The following is a 25,559-nucleotide window of genomic DNA, read 5'->3' on the forward strand; positions in this document are numbered from 1 at the left end:
CCTCCGAGCCTCCGGGCCAATACAATTCGCCAATACAAAAAAGCAACGAACCTCATGACAGCGGCAACATTTGTTCTGTGATGAAAAAAAAACAAATCATGAGACAACTGATCACCGCTCACTTCACCGTGGGGACGCATCAAAGGTCGAGTCACTAATCGGTAATCAGTCAAATCTTAACACACAGAGAGTATTGTTAGTGTCGAACACACAGATGACGTGTGTCCGCGAGATCAAAATGAGCAGGCAGGACAGAGCTAATTCCCACAACCCGGAAAAACCCAAACGTGAATACATTTTAAACAGAAATTGAATATATTGTCATTTTTCATATACGTTTAATCACCCGCAACAGAGAGCTGATGTTTTTTCATAAACTCTGAATGAGTTAAATAGTGTCCCCTGTCGGTCGCTCAGTTGGTTGAGGTTTGCAACTTTACCACCAGATGCCACCAGAAAATTAAAAAATGTACACACTGGGGCTTTAAATAATTATCATTTTAATTATCAATGACGTGTCAATATTTAATTTGTTGATATAGACTGTTTATAAAATAGAGCTTAAACTCCGGGTCAGGAAAGTGAAGCCAATGTGGAAATGTCTGAAATCTGTATTCTCTGTAATGACCAGCAGAGGGCGACTGCGCTGGTTGTTTCTATAGAAGTCTATGAGAAAATGACTCTACTTCTCACTTGGTTTATAACGTCAGCAAACATTTTCCAGATGAGTTTATGGTTCAATCTCTAGTATCAAGTCTTCTTCAATACAGCACGATGTTCATTTGGTAAGTTATGGTCTCATTTAGAGTCAAATAGACGATAAAGCACCGTATGAACCGGGGCGTGGGAACAGCGTGATTGACAGCTCGTACCGTCTAATCGCTCCAGGTTGCAGGTACAGGTGGACGTACAGTTTCCTCGAGCTCTCCATCAGCCCCCCCCCCCCCCCACACACTCTTCCAAATATATGGTAACTCCTGTTTTAAAAAAAAAAGATGGCGCTGGTCAAAATGCCAAACTCAAGGTTTTAAAACCGCTGTTCACAAACCGATGGGCGACGCCATACTTCTGTAGTTAGTATCAAGTATCAGGCGCATGAAAATCACTATGAGCGTGGACCTACAACCAGATTCCCCTATCTTTTGTGTGAAGCACACTGCTCCTCACATTGACTGCGGAACAGGAAAAAAATAGCTACATGAAACACAAGACATAAATCATAGATACCACAGATAAATGGACACGGAGGGGAGGAGAGAAAAAAACCCCCAGAGAGAGCAGAAGACTTTACGTGGAGATGACAGGTCCTTTTATGGAAGGCTTTGCTGGGATTTCCAGCGGCCTGTGCTGCGAGTGAAGGACGATGATGGAGATGGAGCCGGGGGTTATGACTTGTGTCTTGTGGTCAGACGTTGAAGGTGCCTGGCACAGTAAGACCTGCACAGATGTGAACCTGGGCCACTGACGACGCCTCGCTCTGTCTGTCTGTTCTCTTCCTCCGGTGCACGGGAAGGCGGCAGGTTGGGCCCCGACTTTGCCGCGGAGGTAAAACCAATAAGCGGCGGAAGGTTTTTTGCGGACAGGAAATGTTTATTTCCGGTGTGAGCGCGGAGGGCATCCGCTGTTAAATCTGTCCTGAGCGCCGGAGTGCCTGGCGATATGCGCAGTCCAGAGAGGCTTATCTGAAGTTACCGCTGTGCCGGAGAAGAGCTAACAAAGTTTAAACCAGTTACCACTTTTAGAAGCAGGAAGTGAAATATTTTTATGTTTATTAGTTTTGATCAAATAAATTAAAGGGGTTTCTGTGCTTATTGTGCAAATGAGATTACATACATACAAAGTCTATGCAAAGACGAGGGTAGACATGAATTTTGCGTGACTTTGCGAGTGGCGACGCGTCATTCGCGTCATTCGCGTCATTCGCGTCCCTCTTATGTTAGTGTGACGCGATGTGGCCAAAGCAAATTAGCTTCGATTGTCGCTGAACTCTTCATCTCTCCGTATCTTCTTCTTCTCCTCCTCCCTCCAGAATTGATCTCCTCTTTAATTCCTCTCCCTCATCTCCACGCGGCCTCTTCAGCTTTCAAACATCTGTTGCCGTTTTAGGGGGCTGCCTCGACAATTGGAATTTATTGAGGCCGTAATTTCTTTTCTGCACAGCAATGTACTTTAGAGGGAAACTACTTTGTTCCTCTTGTAAGCTGTTCCAGGCCCCTGGGCCCAAAAGTTCAACTGCTTGTACACTGAGTGTGTGATACTGTAGGTTTGTCGGTAGCTGTGTCCATAGACTAATGTACACAAAAGACGAGCATCAATATTAATTCCTTTATTCATTGATTATGACTTATGTTTTTAAAGCAAATCGCACTTTAAGCTCAACGCTTACGTCCCACTTTGATTGAGCGCAGTTTCTTCTGTGAAAATTACTGAAGGTTGACGACGTCTTTTTTTTTTTACAGTGTACTTTAAAAAAAACACCCCACGTTTAATCGCCCTCTGGCCCTAAATAGAAATCAAGGCTCGGCGTCTTCTTCCCATTTCCACACTTGGTCAAACAGAAGGAATTATGGGTTCGACTTTTGTTCGAACCGTGTCACCGAAACAGCTCAAAGAGACAGAAGAATGTTGTTGTCACATCAGCACGCAATCGACCGGCTTGACATCCTCCGTTTTCTGTCCCTCTCTCTCTCTCGCTGTTGACGCGTCCGCTCCCGCGTGACGAGACTCAGACACGAACAATACGAGTCAAGTTTGCAATTACATCTTCACCTGTTGACAAAGCAGCTCAGGGAAAGTAACATCCTGCCAAGTCTTGTGTTTTTTCGACCGCCTCCCCGGCCCGCTCCCCCTCGGCAAACACCGCTCATCCCCCCCTAATGGAGCCTCGCTCCACTGGGAATGAGGCTGAAGTGAACTTGTCAAAGTCAGACGCCTTTTCCCAAAGATAGAAAAAAGGCGGGAGACAGAGACTAAAACCTGCGTCTTTGTTTTCGACTTCCTTTGCTCTTTCCTTCGTCGCGGTGAATCGCAAATCCGAGTGAGGTCTTCCTCCGTCGGCCGGGAGGCGGTCGTTGACCTGTAGCCGGAGGCCGCACTCAGGTGGGCCGCTGCCCCGCATGGTCCGGCTGTCACCTGGGGGGGGGGGGGGGCGAGGTCAGGAGTGACGGGGCTGGATGAAGCTCCAGGCAGATCCTCTGGTGTGAACAAGCAGCAGGCCTCTTTGTTACAGAGCTGATGGGGCAGATAGGGACTTCCTGGGAAATGGACGCTTGGAAGCACGGGAGTGGTGCAAAATTAGGCACACACACACACACACACACACACAGCCAGTTTAACAAATCGCAGGGTGGCGGTGGTTGACCCTCAGATAACGGTGACGGCTGCAGGCAGTCGGAATGACGCAGGTCAAACCGACGCCGGGGCTCCATGTAGAAATCTGTAATTGTCAACAACCGTAAGGATGTTCCTCCGTGTCTGCAGCAGATCAGATGACAACAGGTCACTTGTTGTGGCCTCACTGAGATGGAAGTTTTTTATTTTGTCGAGAGACCTGAGAAGGAGAAAACACCATCGATCAGATCGGCGAAACGACCAGCGTACGAACAACAACAGAAATAAACAAGTTATGAATAAACGGAAAAAAAATTGTATTTCATTCAATAGATAGATGGATGGATGGATGGATGGATGGATCACACACATGGTTCTCTAGTTCTGAGAGAAGAAATTAAAAGAAAACAGAAAGCTGTTTAACAATGTATATAAATACCAAGTTTGGAGCAAATCGGTTTGAGAAATTTTTTTTTGCGTAATTCTGCAAAAAAAAAAAAGAGAAGACAAATGAAGAAACAAACCAACAAAGACAGACACGGATGAAAAACAAGGACAATGTGACAAGTATTTTTCTAAAAACGTGTCCCGTCCTGTTCAGCCAGTTCCTCTAGAAGCGATTTATCACATCTCATCATTGTGTTTCACAACTACAATGTCAGTTAGATTCCAGATTCCACAAGTGTATTTCCATGCATACAGTAAAACATAAGCTGGCACTGGGCAATGGAATTCTCATTCTGCAAGTTTCACCCAAATAGAATGATGTAAGAAGAAAAAATATATATGCTAAAAACTAAAGAAATTTAATACGTACAAAAGAACAATATGTATTTACAGTCCGGTGCAGTTTAGCATGTGCTCAATTTTTGCATAGATCTAATGAATATAGTGCAAATGTGCAAGTATACAATTCGCAGTGTTATTGGCTTGAGTGAGACACTCTTTAGTCATGGAATAAAGTCTAGTGGTCACCTTCTCCTTGTTTTCTAAATGCAGACTTAACGAAATGCCGTGTGCGAGCGTGGAAACCTCAGTGAGGAGAGAAGAAGAACGGTGGCTCCGCACTGTAATGTGTCAAATGAACGGCCTACGAGGCCGCGCGGCGCTGAGAACCAAACATGGCGTCGCTGCGTTTCAGTCCATCACCAACTAGCGGCGGGAGTCCTTGGGAAAACAACTTGGGAAAACACATTTGTGTTCATTAGTGCAGGTACGGCGCGTTTCCCAGGATCAGGCTGGAGCCGGGCGCACTGGCCCGGGACACGTTTTGGGACGAGTCCTGGGAAAAGACCAGTCCGCAAGTTTCTGAGTGGGTGGCCTCCTCCAGACCCTGCGTGCACGGACATACACCGACACATGTGCACAAAATACACAGGAGGGGGGGGGGGGGCATAATAATACAGTGTGCTCCACTCATTGAGAGGTTTTATCAGCTAATATGAAAATGTTTTCCCCCCGTGGAAACCACCAGTGGGCTCGCCACACGAGTTCTCCTCGAGCTGGGAGCCCAACTGGCAAACGCTTCCAACACGGGACCACAAGACGTTTTCTCTCTGGGGCTGAGATTGAGGGAGGGGATGAAGGTTTGGGTGCAGAGCGACAGGGGGGATAAAAAAAAGAAAAAGAAACAAGCAAGGAGGGAGTTGGCACCGGATTTCGGCAGAAGGAGGACTTTTTTCCGTCGATGGTTCTCATTCGTGATAGTCGATAGCAGAAGAAGGAGAAAGAAAATGAGCGGGAAGATTTTTTGTTGTTGATTTAATTCACATTTCGAGAGTGAAATTCGAAATGTCGAGAATAAAGTAGAAATACTATTAAGTCGAAAAATTGTGACCCTGCAGCACCGCACAACCGGATGTTGATGTTCTGTCAGCCGGTTTGCTAAGCTAACGCCAGCTGCTAACCAAGCTGTAAAGATGCCATATTATTATTGACACGCTGAATCTGGGGGAAACGATGCGGAGACAACGGGTGTTTGCACAATTTGCGAACAACCGTTGATTAATTTTTGAGAGCCGTACAGTCAGCGAAGCTAGCGTAGCTAGCGTAGCTAGCGTAGCTCTGCTGACGTCAGTTAACGTGGACGCGTGACAGCCGAACTGGTGCCACAACACGGACGTTGAGGGATATTTCAACTTTATTCTCAAAATGTTGAATAAATTGAGGTCTTTCTTCCTACGCCTGTTCCTGACTCTCCTCCGCGTGAGCCCATGTGAGGACACAGCAGGCGAGCGAGTGGGCTGCTCCACCCAGGTTCCACCCGTCCCCTCGCCGGAATCTTCTGGAAAATTTCCAACCCCTGTGATCTGCAAACTCCGGGGAAAATGTCCGGACCCGAATGTTCCCTGACATTTCCCCCCGAGTCCATGCCCGGAGCCTCGCGAACCTCGACCAACTGGCCGGTGGACGTCGCCAAGATGGCTGCCGAGTGGCTCGACTGGGCCACTTGCCGTTGGGTCCGAGACATTTTCCGGAGCTGGTTCGTTGAAACCCAAACAAGGAGCTGGGGTTTTTGTGACCCCTACTGGACGCAACACACAACATGCGTCACGTATGTTAAATTGCAGTGTTTTACCCGATTGGATCAACGTTGACTTCACTTTGATTCACTCGCGCTTCATTCTGTCCGCCTCCATCTGTACTGGCAGTAACTCGCTTTGGGCCAAAAACCCTCAAACCTACAAGAGGAGAGACCCTCTCATTTAGACACACACACACACACACACACACACACACACTAGCTTGGGCTTGGGAAGACGAGAATCAGAGGAAACCATGAAGGACATTTACGAGCAGCCCCATGGCAGCCGTCACCCAAACAGGGGCCGCGGCCGCAGAGCCGCAGGGGCAGAGCAACCCTCCGTCTGTTGACTCCGCAGATTAGTGACTTAATATAACCAAACAAAGGCCGCCTTTCTCTCCTTCGCGGCGCTCGGGGAATATTGCTGAAGAAGGGAGCAAGCGGGGAGAAGAAAACCCACAGCGGTTACACAACGCTGCCTTTTTTCTTCTGCTCCCCAATTTGGGGCGAAGTAGCTCCACGGCAGCTCGTTCGACTTCGGACAAGGCAAACACTCGGCGGCCCGCGGGGAGGAAGGGGCGACGTGTTGTGCGAAACATCGAGGACCTCCGTGCAGATGTGATCGGAACCAGATGCCCGAGGGAAGATGCCCGTCTGTGGGTTCTGCGACTGTTCTGCCACGCGCAGTAGCGGAGCGGTGACGTGACACAACCCTGTCCGGATAATTGAGTGTCAAACCAACACGTGTGCCGCCGTGGAAACCTGGACGTCTGACCAGGGCGGCATCCGCCAGCTTTAAAACCAATCGACCAAGAAATGAGTTCATGTGAAAATCCACACACTGGAACAGTCTTTGTGTGACAGTTCTTCTGTTCACCTCAGAGGTGATTAAAATCATCTTGCTCCGACTCCTTACTACTATGCTCAGGTATCAGCTTGTTGCAAAGTGCTAATATTCAAATCTTTTTAATCAAATGCAAATAATCTACTCGACCTTCGGCGTCGTTTCATCCTCATCTCACGCAAACATCTCATGTCTTGTATCTTTGGAAAACTTCCCGACCGGAGTTTGAAATATAAAATGACTTATTCCCCCGAGATGCATCGCCAGAACTGTGGTCATCAGATTTTACAACTTCTATATACTTTATATACGTATAGTATACATGTATATATTACTAATATACACTAAAATGTATTTATATAGTTTGTTTTTTTATATTTCCTTTTTTAGGTCTGTATATATTTCTATTCCCGATTGGAGCAACTGTAACAAAGTGTTTCTGATTCTGATTCTGTTTGAATAATATTTGGCTGCACACAAATAAACAACTTGCAGTCATTTTGATTTTTAAACTTGCCCAAGATTCACCTCTCGGGGAGGGCGGTTTACGAAACCTCCTAGAAATGCAGACAGTAAAGGATTTTAATCGCATGTGCGATTATCATATCGGTCAGGAGTCGGCTGTGATTTGACTGCAAATAGACACGGTCGTTTATTCAAAACCGTAACAGTCGCTGAAATCAATTCACGTCGTGGCTCATAACTCCTGAAGTCACGTATGCTTTGGTTCCTCTTGTTCGAAGTTTTAAGAGAGGGGCAGATGGGCTGGAACACGGCAGTGAAATCCAAGGCTGGTATTAAAAAACAAGTCGTCTGATGATGAAGGAGACCACCTACAGCCGTTGCGGCTGGGAGGACACCAGATCTCATCCACCTTGTACTGAAATATCAGACGGGAGGAAATCAAAACCCTGATATCAACCGCGACATCAAGGAGAATCCGAAAAATCCGTCTGTGCCGTATCACCAAAGTTTTGAATCATATTTTGTTGAAGATTTAAGGCAGATTTATCACATTTGACTCGAGATTCTATATTTAGTTTTTATTTCCAATTGGCCATTTTCCTGAACTTTTCCCGTGAGGACGCAAATGTGGCACCGGACATCCTCTTGTACTTCTCCTTCCAGAAAATGTGAGAATATTCAGCATGCATTCTGGAGTATTCGCGCCATCGCTCGCCCGGATGCTCCGGAAAAATGTCCCAGCCTGTTATGATCTGCGCCCGATTCAGATAGTTCTCCCTCTGCTTTCTTCATATGTTGAACGACACCCAAGTTCAGCTTCGGACAGGGGCCTGGTCTGGTCTGGCCCCGAAAAAAAGGGCGAGCCGGGGACGCTGCCAAGTGGCGAGCGTTTCACGTGGGCCTGTTGACTCTGTGGGCTACTTAAACGAAACAAAAGGGGGGAAAGTGCAGAGGAGCAGGACGAAGATTAACTGTCACATTTTCATAAAGAAAGACACTTTTTTTCCATTTCCATCCGACTCAGTGGGAGCCTCTCTTTTGCCAGTATTCTAGAAATGTGTTTCAAAATTTGCACTAGGATTGGATGGAATCCCAATGAGCTTTGACATGTGACAGACTAAAACTGCCTTTTCTTTTTTCCAAAAGCTGAGACGACCGATTTGATACCAATTGAACGTTCGGCGCACGAACACTGCGAGACGGTTCGCAGTGACCTTTGGCATTACCTGACCTGCAGCAAAGGGCCGGTGGGGTCGGAGCCCGAGGCCCCTGCAGGGGGCGCCACCAAGTGAGCTGACCGCCGTACAACTGTACATTAAACACTGTACAGTACAGAGATTTTAAAAACACAAGATGGGTAAAATCGCCTCTGATTTCACTCTTCCCAAGCTTTAGTGATGCATATTTCTATATTCTCTTTTTATATCTTTTCTTTATACAGATATGTGACCTGAAAACCGTATTATTGTTGGAATGCTGATTTTAATTGTCCCTGATTTGTATGTCATTGTGAAAGCACTTTGTGAAGCTACTTCTGAAAGGTGCTATATAAATAAAATCATTATTATTATTATTATTATTATTATTATTATTAATAATAATAAATATGTAGATGGAGTTCCTGTCTGATTGATTCCCAAATTCATGACCCATTCCCAACACATTAGGATGTTCAGACACAGCATGCCGAGCTTCTTACAGTTATTTCTCAATCGCTTTGGCGCAATCGTCTCATGAACATCAAACTTTGTGACTATTTATATGAATATTAGGGTCAGATGTTCACATGATTATGGTCAGAGTAAGCCTTGCAGATCAAAAAAGTTTCGCATTCATTTACTATTGCATCATATTACTCTCAAATGAAATGATACGCATGTCCATTGTGTAAATCCAACAATCACAATAACCTGTCACACTGTATTGGATACATAATAGTTACAGTAACAGTGGCAGACCAAATCCTGGCTAGATCCACGTGCATGCAAGAAAAATATGATTTGATTTAAATGAAAAATTAGGATTTCTATCTGGACTCCTTTTAGTTATTTTATTGTAAATTGTGTCGCCTTTGCCCCATTGGTCAACTGGTTCAAGTTCTTCTCTCTTGTACAACTTTATTACGTGCTGAACTTCAACATTTGTGGAGTGTCCCCTTTAAAGCCAAAGTCAAACTTTACCAGCACTGGAATATTTGTCTATTTGAACTGTGAAGCACAAAGGGGAACTTTCACATTCATTACACCCTCGTCAAGTCCATAACATCCAGTGTCGACTGCAACTTGTACAGTAATTTATTAATGTTATTGGACACATAAATAACCTGAGCTCTAAACTCTTCAAGAAAAGCCCCAGTGTTATAGTTTAATGGTGCATCAATTGAGAATGGGGGAAAAAAAAACACCTGCATCATAGGTCAATCCACAACCCCCCAGCCAATCAGAACGGAGAACTCTCAGTGGCCGCGGTGCGACGTCGTCTTGATCAGCAGGGCTGACGTCAGAGTCTTTTGACACGCGTGGCTCATGCTGCACGAACACGTCAGCCCTTCCACACAATTGTGCGTTTGTTTGAGCCGCACACAGGGCCTATAATCTGGGTCACTGGCGGCGTGTCCCTCCGTGTGTCGGAGGCGTTCCTGGGCTCGAGGTATGAAGTGGGGTCTGACAGCGGGGCTGATATATGGAGCCCTGCTACCATCGCTCATGACTCCAACACACCCATTATTACAACCGCAGGCTCGCAACGAGCACTGTGTGTGTGTGTGTGTGTGTGTGTGTGTGTGTGTGTGTGTGTGTGTACTGGTACTTTGTGAGGACCATTTTTTTAGTGAAGACCTTACGGAGAGAGAGCATTTTGTCCGGCCCTCGTTCTTTGACACACCTTCAAAGGCCTCTTTGAGGGTCAAGGCTTGGTTTTATGTTTAGGGTTAGACTAGGGTTGGATTAGGATTGGGGCTAGGGTTAGGGTTAGGGCTAACCCTAATATTAGGGTTAGGCATTTAGTTGTGTGAAGATGCTAGGGACTGTATTACCAGTGTCCTCACTGAGATGAAGTACAAGGTTGTGAGTGTGTGTGCATGTGTGGCCAAGGTATTACTCATGTTATGAGGACCTACATCTGCAGTCACAAGATTGATATATAGATAATAGATAGATAGATAGATAGATAATAGGTAGATAGATCGATATATATATCTATATAGAGATATATAGATATATATATATAGATATAGATAGATGGATAGATAGATAGAAGATAGATAATAGATAGATAGATAGATAGATAGATAGATAGATAGATAAATAAATAATATATATATATATAGATAATAGGTAGATAGATAGATAGATAGGTAGATAGATAGATAGATAGATATATAGATAGATAGATAGATAGATAGATAGATAGATAGATAGATAGATAGGTAGATAGATGATAGATAGATAGATGATAGATAGATAGGTAGAGAGACTTTATTGATCCCAAAATGGGAAATGCATGATTATGTGGACTTTTTCCTTATGGGTACAAAACCAAGTCCAGAGAACGGAAATCTTAAAATGTTTAAGGTAAAGATATGCTTAAAGCTTGAAGGCTAAGGTTAGTTTTAGGTTTAGGTAATGTTGGGATTAGGGTTAGGGTTAGGTAAGTAGTAGTTAGATAGTGTTGTGTAATGTTTAAGGTAAAGATATGCTTAAAGCTTGAAGGGTAAGGTTTAGTTTTAGGTTTAGGTAATGTTAGGATTAGGGTTAGGGTTAGGTAAGTAGTAGATATGGTTAAAGTAAGTAATCTACAGGAAATGCGTGTAATTTCCTGTAGATTACTTACTTTGTAGTCATGGAGACTCAACTATGTTTGTGTGTGTGTGTGTGTGTGTGTGTGTAACCCTGTGTGGGAGAGCACAAGTAGTTTAGCGAAGGCTGACACCCCTGCCCCACCTCCCGCCGACCCGCCGACCCGCCGATTTGACCCCAAACCGTCCATCTCCGTAGCTGGAGAGATTAAAAAGTGAAGGCGACGAAAAGCAACGCCTCAAACAATCACGTGTGACGTTTCAAGTACCCAGAACGAGGGAACGCGAACCCAACATGACCCGTCGACATCCACATACACACACCTTCATATATCTGAAAATGAAACTATCTGAATTAGCGTTTCGGCTACGGGACGTCGGAGCATCTTCATTGAGACACGAATCGTTGTGATATTCACATGAGTGAGTGGCTGATAATTTCCGCCGCCTTCTGCTCTGGTCACACATTCCCCCACAGACAAACACAGCTGGGATGCTGTTTTGCACGTCGCCCCGGAGACGGCGGGGAATGAGAGGGAGATGGCGGGTAAACGGAGAGGGAGGCGTGAGCCTCTCTTTCATTAGGGTCACACACACACACACACTGACATCCATTCAGCGAGTCCGCCTTCAGAAAGACCCTGACACAACCGAAGACACGGAAGTCTTGATCTCTCTTCTTCTGCTTTTGTCCGTCAAACCGTTCCTCCTGTCACATCGATGGACTGTGTCTCTTTAATTTGCCTGTTCGATAGAAAGTGTTGCTGCTTAGGGCCACTGCAATCTGCAACGAAGTCTTTAGCTGGTAACATGCTGCAATCCTAAAAATATTGCAAACATCAGTTCGTTCCTTCAGCATTCAACCGGAACGATTTCACCGGAGAAAAGAGTTTGAAAACTGGTGAACAAAGTAAGTTTTAAAAAATAAAGTTTTTTATAATGAAGCTTTCCATCACTAAGAAACCGTTCTCGTCCCAGCACCCTCTCGGTGACCTTTGAACCCTCACCCTGGGACACAAAGGTCAATGTCCCATCACAGCAGTGAGGTTGTCATAGGAGTCTCACTCTCTGCCTCCAAGGGAACCAAGTGACCCCTGTCGTTGTTTTATCACCAACTATGAGATTTCATCAAACACAAATCAGTTCCCAAACTAGTTGGTGCATTAAACTTGCAGTTTATGTCATTTACAGCACAGTGACGCCCCCTACTGTCTCTAAAGTGCATGAGCAGGGGTACTTGAAAAAAAAAAAAATCTCTTACACCCCTGTGGTTCTATTCGGTGGAGCAAAGTTGTAGTTAACCTACCCCCCTTTTTATCTTTTTTTTGACATTGGGAAGTAGATGTTGTGTATGGAATGTCGTTTTAGTCAATATTAAATAAATTGATAAATACGTAAATAAATAAATATTTTAATAAATGTAAATATAAAAATATAAATGAGTCATTTAGTTAAATAAATAAATAAATAAATATAGGTTTTACTTTTATTTCATAAGATGTGAGGCCATTTCGTACAAACATGTAATTTTTTTATATATACATATATGTATATGGTGCATTCCCATATATATATATATATATATATATATATATATATATATATATATATATATATATATATATATATATATATATATATATATATATATATATATATGAATATACACTATATATAATGAAAAACTACATTTCCATCCATCCATGTAATAGTGTAGTGCAACCACAAAGTAGATCACCATGGAAACACATAGTGAAAGTACAAGTCAGTGCAGTACTGGAATCATTGTTGAGATAATACTCGAGTGTTGTTGCGTCACATTAAAACGAGACTTTTAATTTGGTAACTGTTCATCCGCCACCCCCGCACATGCGCAGACCAGCTCTTGGCTGACAGCGCCGGTAGTGACGCGAAAAATGGCGTCGTCCGCTGCCCGGCGGACTACACGCTTTCTGGTGGCATCGGTCTCCTCTGGCGGCGGCAGCGGTCGTTTTCACCTCGTCGCCGCCGGACATGCGGGAGTTTGTTCCGCGGCGACCTCGCCGGGTCCGCGGGGAGGAGCCGCCGTGAGCCGGAGCCCCCGGGGACACGGACATGTCGTGACATTGAGCGGAGGAGTGACAGGTGAGGTGGCTAAGTGTGTTAGCATGTTAGCATGTTAGCATAACAGTGTCAACAGTTTGTCACTGTGAGTCTGTCACTCTCTCTCTCTCTCTCTCTGTGTGTGTGTGTGTGTGTGTGTGTGTGTGTGTGTGTGTGTGTGTGTGTGTGTGTGTGTGTGTGTGTGTGTGTGTGTGTGTGTGTGTGTGTGTGTGTGTGTGTGTGTGTGTGTGTGTACTTCATGGAGGACTGATGTTACATCAGTCTGTACACTCTGTCCTTGTAACAGCCTCACATCTCCCCTGTGTGTGTGTGTGTGTGTGTGTGTGTGTGTGTGTATGTATCTATCTATCTATGTGTGCGTGTGTGTGTCTGAATGTCTGAACAAATATAAACAACTTCATGGACAAACTTTAATTTTACAGCCCTTTTTTCTCCACAAAGTTACAAACGGAAAGAATAAATGGGAAATGACAATAACAGCAATTAAAACAAGGGAGTAGAGTTTTGTTTTTAAATCGATGCAGAATATAATAGACAACCTGGTTGTTTTTTGGCATATTGTTAGTTTCTCACTGCATCCTAATTGGACAGACAGTCCTGCAATAAATGCAACTTTCAAGAAGGGTTATAATGTTGAGAGAGGTATGTAGTATTGTGTGTGTGTGTGTGTGTGTGTGTGTGTGTGTGTGGTGCTGTCGAAAAGGAATGCGTCATAAATGGAGGTGTTTCTGTTACCAAGGCGACCCTCATCGACCCAGGTGCGGCGGACAAAATAATTGAAAACACCGATTAATTGTAACAGTAACATTCACTTAGCACTTAGCTCATTGATCGCTCACACACTGGGCACTTTGAGGTTCATGCCCAAGGTCACATGATCGGCATGTGGACTCGAGGATCGACCCCTAGATCGTCTGGTCAGTGGACGACCCACTCTACCTCCTGAGCTGTGTGATGCGTTCAGGGCCCAAGAGCAATGAGTTTGCCCCCTCACCTCCCCATCTCCTGTACCTAAGTCAGTGTTGTAACCCACTAAGCTATAACCAGCTGCTTCTTCTATAGGAGCTGAATTAGCGTTTTCAGCTACGGGAGCTATAGGTGCTCTATAGCACCAAAAAAAAAAGACTCCTCATTAAAATATTGCACATATCTCTTCATCATCTTCATCGAGTTCCTCTTTACATCCTCTTCTGCGCAGGGGCCATATTTCCCCGTGTCACTTCCTGCCGATCTCTCCACACCAGCTGCGGGCTGGCGAACAAGCAGGACTTCTACGAAGTGTTGGGCATCTCCCGCAGCGCCTCGCAGAAGGACATCAAGAAGGCATATTACCAGGTCAGAGACGACACGCGTTTAACACCCACACAGGGTGACGGTTTCTCATCATTCTTTTGTGTTTTATCGGTACATCGTGAGTAGCGGGATCGTGGGGGCCTGATTTCAATCCTCATTTTCATTTATTTTAAATCATCCTCTCACCAGTTGGCGAAGAAGTACCACCCGGATACCAACCCGGACGACCCGGAGGCCAAGGAGAAGTTCGCCAAACTGGCTGAAGCCTATGAGGTACAGAACAAACTCCAGACAATAGAGAAGCAGCAGCTTTAAATGATGTAATTCACACATTTTTCGTGTTTAGGTGCTGAGCGATGAGGTGAAGAGGACGCAGTATGACACGTACGGAGCGGCAGGTTTTGACGCCGGCAGAGCCGCAGGTGGCCAGCAGCAGTACTACAGAGCCGGGGGGACCAACATCGATCCGGAGGAGCTCTTCAGGAAGATCTTTGGAGACTTCACCGGAGGAAGGGGCTTCGGAGACATGAACAGCATGTTCGAGCAGAGGCCCGAGGTGAGAACCCCGCAACTCTGTCGCTGCTGCAAGTTTTTGCTATTTTTAAAGGGGTGGTAAGCAATTTTGGGGAAAAGTTTGTTTCTCTCTTTGTTGTTGTTGTTGATGCTGAATCATAGCGTCACTCGCTAACAAGTCTCTTAAGGTGAGTGATGTTGACAAACAGCACACACTGTAGTCAGGGTCCAAAATTAGCACTCGCAAGTCGCCAAATGCGTGTTAATTCTTTTCTTTGGCGAGTAAATTATGGAGACCACACGCCACTCTGGCCAATAGAAAAAAGTCGTACGCGCGAAGCCAGCAAAAAAGCAAAAAAAAAGTTAATTTTGGACCCTGGCTGTAACATTTTTTTACAGAACGTGTTTTGCTAAAATTGTTTACTGCCCCTTTAACTGTAAAACCATTATTCTATGTTTACTAATTTGTCATTCAAACCTTTTTTATAGTTTATTGCATTAAATTGAAATATGAAAGTCTCAAGTGTAAATTAATTTCTTCTGTCCCCCCCCCCCCCCCCAGTTTGTGATGGAGCTCACATTCACAGAGGCAGCAAAAGGCGCGAACAAGGATCTGAGCGTGAACCTGGACGACGCCTGCCCGAGGTGCGTGGGGAAGGGCAACGAGCCGGGCACCAAGGTGTCACAGTGCCACTACTGCCACGGCACCGGCATGGTGAGTGTCAGCGCCGGATGTGGATCTGCGTTTAAACTCTTCAGGGTCTGAAGTTTTCCGGGAGTTGGAGTTCCTGACTCTCTGTCTCGTCCCCCCCGCCCCCCCTTTAGGAGTCAATGAACACCGGCCCCTTCGTGATGCGCAGCACCTGTCGACGCTGCGGTGGGAAGGGATCCCTCATCACCACGCCATGCGCCCTGTGCCGAGGGTCCGGTCAGACCAAGAAGAGGCAGACGGTCTCCGTGCCCGTACCCGCCGGTAGGTTCACGTCCTGGAATCTCACAAGGAGACGAAGCCAAAGGATTCAACACTACTAGCTCAACTCAGTGATCCAATAGGGGATTCTCAGTGTTATTTAATTTTCCCAGACAAAATCTGTGTGTCCCGCTGTGTATTTTTTTTTCTGTGAATAAGTTCTTATATATAATAATATATAATATTACACACTGTTGCTTTTAAAAAGTTCCAGTTAAATAACAATAAATACATTGAGCCAAAAACACTTTGTCTGATATTTCCTCACAGGTGTGGACGATGGTCAGACAGTGCGCACGTCAGTAGGCTCAAAAGAAATCCTCATCACGTTCAGGGTAAGTTGTTGCCGTCTTGAATCTGTGACACATTCATTTTTTGTCAGATTTGGAGCACATGTACTATAGAAGGAGTTTGATGTGTTGAAATTAAAAAACAACTTTTCCGTACAGGTCCAGAGGAGCCCAGTGTTCAAACGCGCTGGTTTTGACATCCACTCGGACGTGTCGATCTCTATCGCTCAAGCTGTCCTGGGGGGCACGGCCAACGCACTGGGCCTTTACCAAAGTATCAGTATAATGGTGAGTCAGCAGCGGGGGAATTTATGAAAAAGTATGGTTGTTGCAGTAGTTTACACGGCGTCAGGGCACAGAATGCTGTGACCAGCTGTTCTATGTCCAGCCAGCAGGGGGAGCAGCTTTAATGACATCAGAGGTGAAAGCGCTTTCATTTCCTAGTTTTTCTCGGAATTTGCTGCCAACAACTTTGTTTCCTCACATACGTTTTTTTTACTGAAGATTCCATGGAGCAAATGTGTAATGTAGGTTTTACTGCTTGTGTTGCCAGATTCCTGCCGGTTGCCAGGCAGATGAGGTGATCCGGCTGCAGGGCAAAGGCATTCGGAGGATGAACAGCTACAGCTACGGAGATCATTACGTCCACATCAAGATACGAGTGCCCAAGTAAGAGACACATACAGACACACACACACACACACACACACACACACACACACACACACACACACACACACACACATTCATTTGAGATTTTTGAAATGTTTAATAATGAAATACCTCAATATGTGTTTTGACTGTCTTTTTTGCTTCCCTGCAGGAAGCTGACGCGGAGGCAGCGCTCTCTGTTGCTGAGCTACGCCGAGGAGGAGACGGACGTGCCGGGAACCGTCAATGGTGTCACTCCTTCTGCAGGTCAGGGTCAGAGTTCAACTCCACCTTATTTTAAATAGAAACATCCCTCCGACCTAGATAACAATCCCTGTCCTGCCCCCACAAGTGATCGGCAGTAAAACCGACTCTGCCATCGTTTGTTTTTTACCCCTCTTGCCGGTGACCTTTCAAATCGCAACCAATGAGACAACCGCAGACGAGAGAGTGATGGAAAGAGAAACTCATGTTTCCTACTGCGCCCTTCAGAGTGTTGAGCGAAGAACAAATTTCTTATCTGAAGTAGCACTGCAACAGTTAATCGATTAGTAATCGACTACTTAATTAATCGGCAACTATTTTTATAATCAATTAGTCGGTTCAGGTAGTTTTTGGAATATGTTCGGGTTCCTTTGCTCCTCTGTGACAGTAAAACTAAAGATCTTTGGTGTGTGGACAAAACAAAACATTATCTTCATCTAAATCTTCAATTTTATGTCATTGTATTTTAAACAACTAATAGATTAATCCAGAAAATAATTGACAGATTAATCGGTAATGAATATAATGGTTAGTTGCAGCCCGAAAGCAGCTTTATAGTGTCAGTAGCGGCCAGTAGTTAAGTCTGTGTGCGTGTGTGCGTGTGTGTGTGTCCAGGTGGGGGCAGCAGCAGCACACCAGGATCTGGTGTGAAGACGACCAGTTCAGAGGAGGGAGAGGGAAAACAGAAGGAGGAGGAGGAGGGAGGCTTCTTCTCTAAACTAAAGAAAATGTTTAGCTGACACTCACAGGCTACAGGTGGGAGCTTTAAACACTTCACTCCCTCCCCCGATAGACAGTTATCTTTGACTGTACGTTACACAGAGCCACTATCTACTGTTATTTTTATTTCAACACGTGTTCCACCTTTTTTTTTTTTCCTTCTTTTTTTGTACAGGTAAAAGAAAACAACATGTGGAAGGAAGGAAAAAGAAAATCCACTGACTGAGCCCTGCAGTCTGTCTCCTCCTCCGGGGGATGATGGAGTGAGAAAAGAGGCATTGTGGTATTTGTGTTGACACAGTCGCACATTGTCGAAAATTGCGGTTGGCAAACAGGCCACGTAGATGTCATGTCCACCCACCCACCCACACACACACACACACACACACCGACCGACCGACCGGCACGTCACCACATACGGGTGCTCGGCTGGGAACGTCAAGATGCGCCGGGAAGAGAAACAAGATGGTGTGACAACGACATAAGACCGTCGTCGGTATGAACTTATAACTCTTAGGTGCTCCGCACACAGTCACTCTCTATTTCATAAATCCATGTAAGATGTAAGATGAGCCATTAAAATGGCGACCGAAAGTTATAGTCTGGCCGGGAGGGTAACGCGGGCGAGTAAAATGGACTTTGGAAATTACAGGATGACAGTTTAATTTATTTTTTTATCTCTAACACTGTTCATGGGTCCCACAGAGTTGTAATAATTTCCTTGAAGACTGACATGTAAATGTGAATTATTTGTAAAGTTCCAGAAAACATTGTGGATTAATTCTATACTGACACAATGATTCCGCTCAGCATCAAGAGAATGAAGCTGCCAATACGATCATTGGTTCGTTAATATTTACATGAGTTTTAAACGGATATGTGAAAGTTTTTCCTGTTATTAAATATGTCATGGTCCATGAGGACAATGTCTGACGAACGCAGTGGGAGTCGTCCGTCCGTTCCCCCCCCCCCCCCCCGAGTCTGACGCGTTCACAACAGCAGGAACATTTCTGGAACATTCAGGCGAGGGGGTGGCGTCCGGGTAGAGCTCCCCACTCGCTCGCCAAAGAAGTTTTCCTGGAAATTGTCCTTTCTAGGGGACATTTTCTGGATTTTTTTTTCTAGAAGGTTGGCAGAAGTAAAAAGATCCAGAAAAATATTCTGGGCCACAATTGCTGACATCTTGCGTTCTCACATACAGCCCCTCCGGAAAATGTCTGGACTTCAGTGCCTGTCTGAAAGCGGCGTTACTGTGTATTGTCCTAGAAGATTCTCTATTTTCTTTATAATTAGTACCAAATTACATTCTGTTTTATGTATCTAATAAAAGAAAGTGTTACTCATGTCATCTATATGAAGCTGTGGCTGTTAAATCAAAACATTATTCTACTGTTAGGGTGAAAGGGGGGGGGGGATTCTATTGTTTAAAAAAAGAAAGAAAGAAAAATGGGTAAACTGATTTTCCATATTTGTTACAAATTGTTTGTTGCACCTGTGTATGGCAAAAAAGACTATCTGAATAAATGCTTATGTATTTATTGTATGTATTTTTCTTTCAGTTGAACTCGGACTTTAACACTGTAATACTGAAGCCCACCAGTAGGAGGTGATGTTGAGTCGGTGATAATCTTCTACAGACTGTCGCTCGGCGCCGCTCAGAGACTGAACAGGGTTTGTTCGACACACTCGCACGCTCCGACTCCTCCGGCCCTCTCTGAACGCTTGATGTCTGCAACCACCCGGTTAATCACAGTCCGCAGCGAGTGAACAGAAGCTTTTTGTGACGGAGGGTCACATCTCGGACCAGGGGGTTTTCCAGCTGGTGGCCAGTCCTCACAAACAGGAGAGCTATGATTTAATGTGAAGTCATGGAACAGGCCGCTTGGATGCGTTTTTAAACTTTGCCACAGTATATTTTCTGCCCTCTGCTAAAAGGGGGAGCTACTGTATCAGAACCATATGTTAACCAGTAGAATATTGGTGTGAGAGAGGAGGATGAGGTGGTGTTCGACAGGAACGTGTTGTGTAAACCTCCTCTGAGCGTTTTATCCGGAAAGATTAGATGGATTCTTTCAGCAGCATTTAAAAGACCTCGCGACTGAGATATAATCTGTCCACATTTCTTACCACTGTCAGCAGGAGGAGGAACTTTGTGAACAGTGAATTCGGTGGTTTTATATGACTGCTGGCCACTTGTTCAGAGCAGGTCATCTTTGTCGCATCTGTGATGGGAAAAAGCAGAAGTCGATAATCGGGCAGCACACACCTCAGACCCATACGTGTTGTTAACCAAACTCCCGAGAGGGTCCCCTCACCCAACAGTGTCTTCTGTATCTTTAAAACCCTCCACGTAGTCCCATGATGGGTCGTCTCAAACCATAAACTATACCACAAGTCATCCGCACCTCTAGTCTCGATTCTGTGTCTCAGCTCCGATAACCTGCAGCCAAACTATTGGCTTTCATCACGGAGACCTTGGGAAGACTTTACGTCCCGTCTCAGTCGGCAGGGCGGATGATTTCTCTAGAAACATCCACCTGTCAGAAATGAAGATGAATGTGTTTGTCGCGAGGAAATCCCGAGAAAAACAGATGGTGCGAACACCTTCACGCGCGTGTACATGCATTAAAACCAGATCACAGGAGAAATTGAAGACGCTCTCAGCGTCTCACAGTCGATGATTTAAAGTTGAATGCAAGATCAGAAACTTTTCTTTCTTTGACAACCACACGGTGACCATATCCCCGAGGAGAATCCGATACGGCCGGCGACGTAAAAGCTCGTTTGATTCAGCAGGTTAGGGTTATTAAATTCAATGACGGATTCATGTAGTGCTAACGCGTGCAGCGTATTGTACACGGTGCATTCAGGGGTAACAGGGAGCTCACAAATTACTAAGTCACTGGGCCGTGTACCAGACTTGGCTGCAGGCACCGTCCCGCAATTTCAAGACCATTTTCTCCCGATTGCAACCTGATTACAACCCATTCAGCAGATAACGTTAGGTTGACTTGGTCGGAGCCCGAGCCAATGGACGGAGCCTCGCTTTGGCCCGCCGTTGAACCAGAAACCATGTACTCTTCCAATCAGCGCCTCAAAAGACTTGTGGTTGTGAGTCAGTGCTACAGTTTTTCCACTCCAGACAAACGATACAGTGTACACAACAGGTAAACATCTGGGAACAGTTCGTGGCCACGGTGTTTAAAAAACCCCGGGCGGAAAGATCTCGGATGTAAAAATGTAGTTGTAGTTAGGCGACTCTTCGTCTCCTCCCTTCGCTGTACTGGAAACCCGACGCGTAGAAGAAGAGGAACGCGGCGATTGGAGGCTGGATGTCGTTTAAAAGACATAACAGAACTTCTTTTTAAAAGACGAGATTGCAGACGTCACGCGGGCCGCTCGGCCTCCTCGTTCCCTTTCAAAGGTTTTGGGACCATTCCAAGTCATTATAGTGTCATCTGAAGTGTAAATCTCTCTTCCTCACTCATTACAGTACGTGACAATGAATGGGTTGCTATATATTCCATCATACTCACCCTTCTAATTCCCTTCATGGGATCAAAAACCACTGCGTTTTCAGGATTCAATGGTGCTTCCATTAAAGGACGGGGAAGAAGAGGAAAACAAACAGGGTTTATGTAAGAAATGATTCTCTCCCGAGCGTCTGTCTCTGCACTGAAAATGTAACGTTTTTCGTTGAGGTCATAAAATGCTGACATCGACGAAGAAAAAAGGACAGTTCATGTAAACCGTGGAAACGCAAACCGCGCAAAAAACTTCCAGCAAAATTTGGTCGAGGGCAAACAGTTTGTTCCCAAAGCCATTGGGACGCCTGCTGTTTTTTTCGCTCATGCGGAACAGATTGCAACATTCTCGGGAACAATAACGCGGACAATAGGCCATAAAAGGCGATTCATTTTCAGGCAAACAAGCATGTTCTGCCCCCCCCCCCCCACTGGAACTAAATGGTGTTTCCACAACCATAGAGGATACGTGGTCTGTTTGCGGGGAGATGTCTTGATCAACATTCCAGTCATTTAACCCCCCCCCCCCCCCCCCTCCCGTAGTCCAGCCAGTCGTGGTACAGTCTGGGTCACTGAGAAGCCCATTGGATGCTCTCACTTCCTGACTGACAAGGTGGAGCCATGAGCGACAGGTAACATGGATGGAAGCTCATGCTAACAAACAAACCATGTGCTGATAGAAAAGTGAAAACAAAGTCTTGAGTCAAAGTTTGCGCGAACGTATTATCAATTCAGTTGAACGGTTGTGTGTGACAAATGCTTTTGTTCCATTAACCGAGGGAATGATGACTTTTACGTGGTAGGAAATCACTGCGAATTACTTTTGTTAGCATTTTTTGCATGCTAACCTTCATGTGCTAACTTGGTCTCAGGCCTTGAGCTGATACAGTAAACTACACACTACGCACTATGTGCATTATGCCTGTTAGTTATTAAGATCTTCTGGCTGATACTGAAATCTTGTAGGAGCGGCCCTGAGCTTAATTGTTATTATTATTTACATATGCAAAGGGACAGAAAATGGCCTCCATATGTTCATTACGCGGAGCCTTTTGTGAATATGAATGGTGTTATGATTTATGTGATGGAAATAACTTTTCTTCTATGGTTTCAATTTTACGTGTTTACTTCCAAAAACGAGGTTTGGATGTTTCCACTCACGTCAGTTTTTTTGGTTAAAAGGGTTTGCGCAAAAAACTACGTAACCGATTTCCACCAAACTTGGTGGAGGGAAGGAGGCCGGACCTGGGAAGAACCCATTGAATTATGGCGTGGATGTGGATTATTTTTTCCCCCCATTCTTCGACTGTGCTTTGCGACAAATAAATCCTTTTGGTCATAAGTCCACTTCCTTTGTTCTTTCTATGAGAACTAGACAGTAACGTGTAGAATTGTCCGGCCTTGGCGGAGGTATGCGGCCTACTGAGGGGCCATTCTAGTTCATCTTGCAACGCCATTTAAAGGCGTTTCATTCTCCAACACAAAAGTGACACAAGTGACTTGTTGTTCTCTCTTTTAATTAAGTTCATGTTCTTTCGAGCTTACAAATCATCTTTGACCCTTTTCAGGCAGCTGAAAGCCAAATTGGACGCTGTCAAATATTGGCGCCAAACTAAAAGAAACCTCCTGGTAAGTTCAGGAGATACAAAAAGCTCCGGATTCAAATCCACAGAGCTATGCATTATGTCAAAGTGGGAGCGGGAACGGACAAACGACAAAGTCCCTTACAACGCCATGAAGTGACAGTTTTTGTCCCTGACAGCCCCGACTTTATCAAAGTCCACAAAAGGCATTTAAATCTGGCAACGACCAACGTAAAGACATCGTTTGACCTTGTGGTGCCACAAAGGCAGAAACACATATAGACCCTTCGCTATACAAACAAGATACAGGCTCCCGTCTGCCAGTCAAGTGTGACGGGCAGCTGGTTGCTGTGAGTAACTGGGAAAAGCAAGAAGGCATCACGCGGAGTGATAATGGAGTTTTTCACTTTGGCGCTACAATACAAGCAGACGCTCTGCTTCTCACAGGGCGACACAAAAAAAAAAAACAGTTGGAGGGTAACCGCAGTTGTTGGTTGCTCTCGTGTTACTATTGCAGGCTGATGGATAATTATATTTTCAGAATGCTGTGTGGGCAATAAAAAGGCTGAATGTGATGTGAATGCACATTATTATTGCCAATTTGTCCCAGGAAGCCTCGGGAGCGTGAATGTATGGAAGTCTCCCAGCTGTTAGACAAGTGTGTGAGATTTAGTGGCCTCCACGCCTGGAAGCAGCCCACCCCTAAGCCTGGTAAACCAGGATTATTCACTGGCGCGGCAGGTTCTGTTCTCCGGGGAGAAGTGTTTGGTTCTATATGGACAGCACTAAAGCCCCCGGGATGTGTCTGCTTTGTTCCCAGCGGGAACAGGGGGGTCTCGAGGACACTTGAGGTTATCCGCCGGGCCCTGAGGCTTCCCCGTCCCCCGGAAGGAAGTGAGACGGGGGAAGACACCTGGATGGTGAACCGTCGGTCGAACAATGTGAACGACCTACAAACCAGAAAAAAGTGCAGAGGGATTTTTCTTTAAATCTTGATCCACAAATCAAGGAGATTTAATCTCTTTGGTCGAGCCACTGTGAGATCCGACAGATCGTCCCGACTTTGTTCTCGATGGCTCCATCAGGCGGGTCTAATTTCTGCTGGGGCATAATAATAAGAGGAGCAGTAAACAAAGTTCTTGTTGGATGGTTGAACAGCATCTAAATCGCCCTCCATAAACACAACTTTCCGACATTGGAATTGCAGTTACAAAACTTACAATGCCTCTATAGAAGAAACTGTTTGAACCCGCGGACCCGTAATCCCCATTTGGACAGTTCATCGTTTCGCATCATGTTCCTGCTCAACACTTAAGATGAGCTGCTGAATGCAAAAGTGTCCTTTAGGAAACTAAACCTGCCATAAAGACTGAACACATGGGGACACAACAAGCCTGTTACACCGACCAGCACCTCGAAACCTCACAAATTGCCATTTAATATCTTGTATTGTATATCTTGTTTATTTAATCCGTACAAAATTTGTTTGTCAACCAGATCATTTCTTCTCTCATTTCAGTGACGTCCCTGGGTCTTGGGGAGATGTTCTGCAACAGCCCACTGTAAAACAACTGGAAAGTCTATTTCCACTCTTTATGCTAGAGGGCTGTTGGATGTACCCTCGTATTTCATGGACAAACACGAGTGGTGTCGTTCGTCTCATCCAAAGAGCTAGAAAGGTGGCAAACTATTCCTTTAATGCCGATCTTTCGGATTTTGTGATGTCGTCTCTTTGATGTTCCTGTGACACCATTAGTTTACGATATACGTATTTCTGCCAACCCAATTCTCTGTTGCCGCCCTCTAGGGACACAAATTGACACGAGCGAGGGCAGATCAACTCCAGTAGGGGAAAGAGGCTGAATAACGTGGAGCCCGAAGCCGGTTCTACTCAACCACCAACCCACAAGGCCTCGCGGTGCGTTGCCAACATCTCCCACGGGGCGGCGTTTTAAGGTTTGACCTCTACCTGCTCATTTGTTGTGCTTTTCTAGACAGAAGTGTCAGCTCCTGGAGTGTATGAAAAGGTTTGTTCCTCTGGCCGTCTGAGCGCTTTGAGACTGAAGAGCGCAGAGAGGCAAGAGTGAGTAATTCAAATCACATTAGTCAGTGATTCGTTCGGTAATCGCAGCCTCCGAGCGCACATTTTTTCGGACCAACGGATGTTGGCATCCAGGCGACTGGAGGCCATAGTCACAGGGGACAGATCTGCACCAAGCGGTGGGCCAACTCCGAGATATTTCGTTACTGATCCAGCAACCACCATTTACACTGTGTGTGTGTGTGTGTGTGTGTGTGTGTGTGTGTGTGTGTGTGTGTGTGTGTGTGTGTGTGTGTGTGTGTGTGTGTGTGTGTGTGTGTGTGTGTGTGTGTGTGTGTGTGTGTGTGTGTGTGTGTGTGTGTGTGTGTAAGGCTAAAGGGCAAGATTGGGTTCTTGCCTGTTTCCCATTTCCCCTCAATCAGAGGAACCTCTTGTCCAATTTCACCCTCCCCTTCCTTCCCTCCGCCGCCGTCCTCCGCTAATTGGGGTTCCAGATCACTGCCACATGCATGTGAGCTGACAGCCGTGTGGGTGTGCGTGCGTGCGTGCGTATATTTACGTCCATCTCAGGGGGTCAAGGAGATGTTCCCTGCCTCACCGACTATTAAAAGGCTGACCCCAGATCTGGTCTCAGATTACGGGATTGCC

The 25,559-nt window shown here is 45.4% G+C and overlaps 2 protein-coding genes across 2 annotated transcripts in view; both read left to right on the forward strand.

Moving 5' to 3' along the window:
- Positions 1-12,836: 12,836 nt before the first annotated feature.
- On the forward strand, positions 12,837-19,301 carry LOC118313253 (dnaJ homolog subfamily A member 3, mitochondrial-like). The gene is made up of 12 exons (XM_035638607.2): positions 12,837-13,083; positions 14,261-14,397; positions 14,545-14,628; positions 14,702-14,911; positions 15,431-15,583; positions 15,694-15,841; positions 16,109-16,173; positions 16,288-16,416; positions 16,682-16,797; positions 16,952-17,046; positions 17,659-17,799; positions 17,939-19,301. Exons 1-11 carry the CDS (start codon positions 12,876-12,878, stop codon positions 17,781-17,783), a joined length of 1,470 nt encoding a protein of 489 aa, XP_035494500.2. The 5' UTR covers positions 12,837-12,875; the 3' UTR covers positions 17,784-17,799; positions 17,939-19,301.
- A 13-nt stretch (positions 19,302-19,314) lies between these two features.
- The window catches only part of LOC118313257 (beta-1,3-galactosyltransferase 2-like), a 104,896-nt gene continuing 98,651 nt past the window's right edge, over positions 19,315-25,559 (forward strand). Inside the window, exons 1-3 of the mRNA XM_047334105.1 lie at positions 19,315-19,434; positions 24,390-24,549; positions 24,678-24,826. The gene's annotated coding sequence lies outside the window, so the exon portion shown is untranslated. The remainder of the gene's footprint in view (positions 19,435-24,389; positions 24,550-24,677; positions 24,827-25,559) is intronic.

The sequence above is a fragment of the Scophthalmus maximus genome, chromosome 8, assembly GCF_022379125.1.
Source record: "Scophthalmus maximus strain ysfricsl-2021 chromosome 8, ASM2237912v1, whole genome shotgun sequence".
NCBI lineage: Eukaryota > Metazoa > Chordata > Actinopteri > Pleuronectiformes > Scophthalmidae > Scophthalmus > Scophthalmus maximus.

Bases quoted from the DNA above. Each gene is read 5' to 3' on its own strand.
- LOC118313253 (XM_035638607.2), top strand. From the start codon at position 12,876: ATGGCGTCGTCCGCTGCCCGGCGGACTACACGCTTTCTGGTGGCATCG. The intron at 13,084-14,260 runs GTGAGGTGGCTA...TCTTCTGCGCAG, and splicing joins ATTGAGCGGAGGAGTGACAG to GGGCCATATTTCCCCGTGTC. The intron at 15,842-16,108 runs GTAGGTTCACGT...ATTTCCTCACAG, and splicing joins CTCCGTGCCCGTACCCGCCG to GTGTGGACGATGGTCAGACA.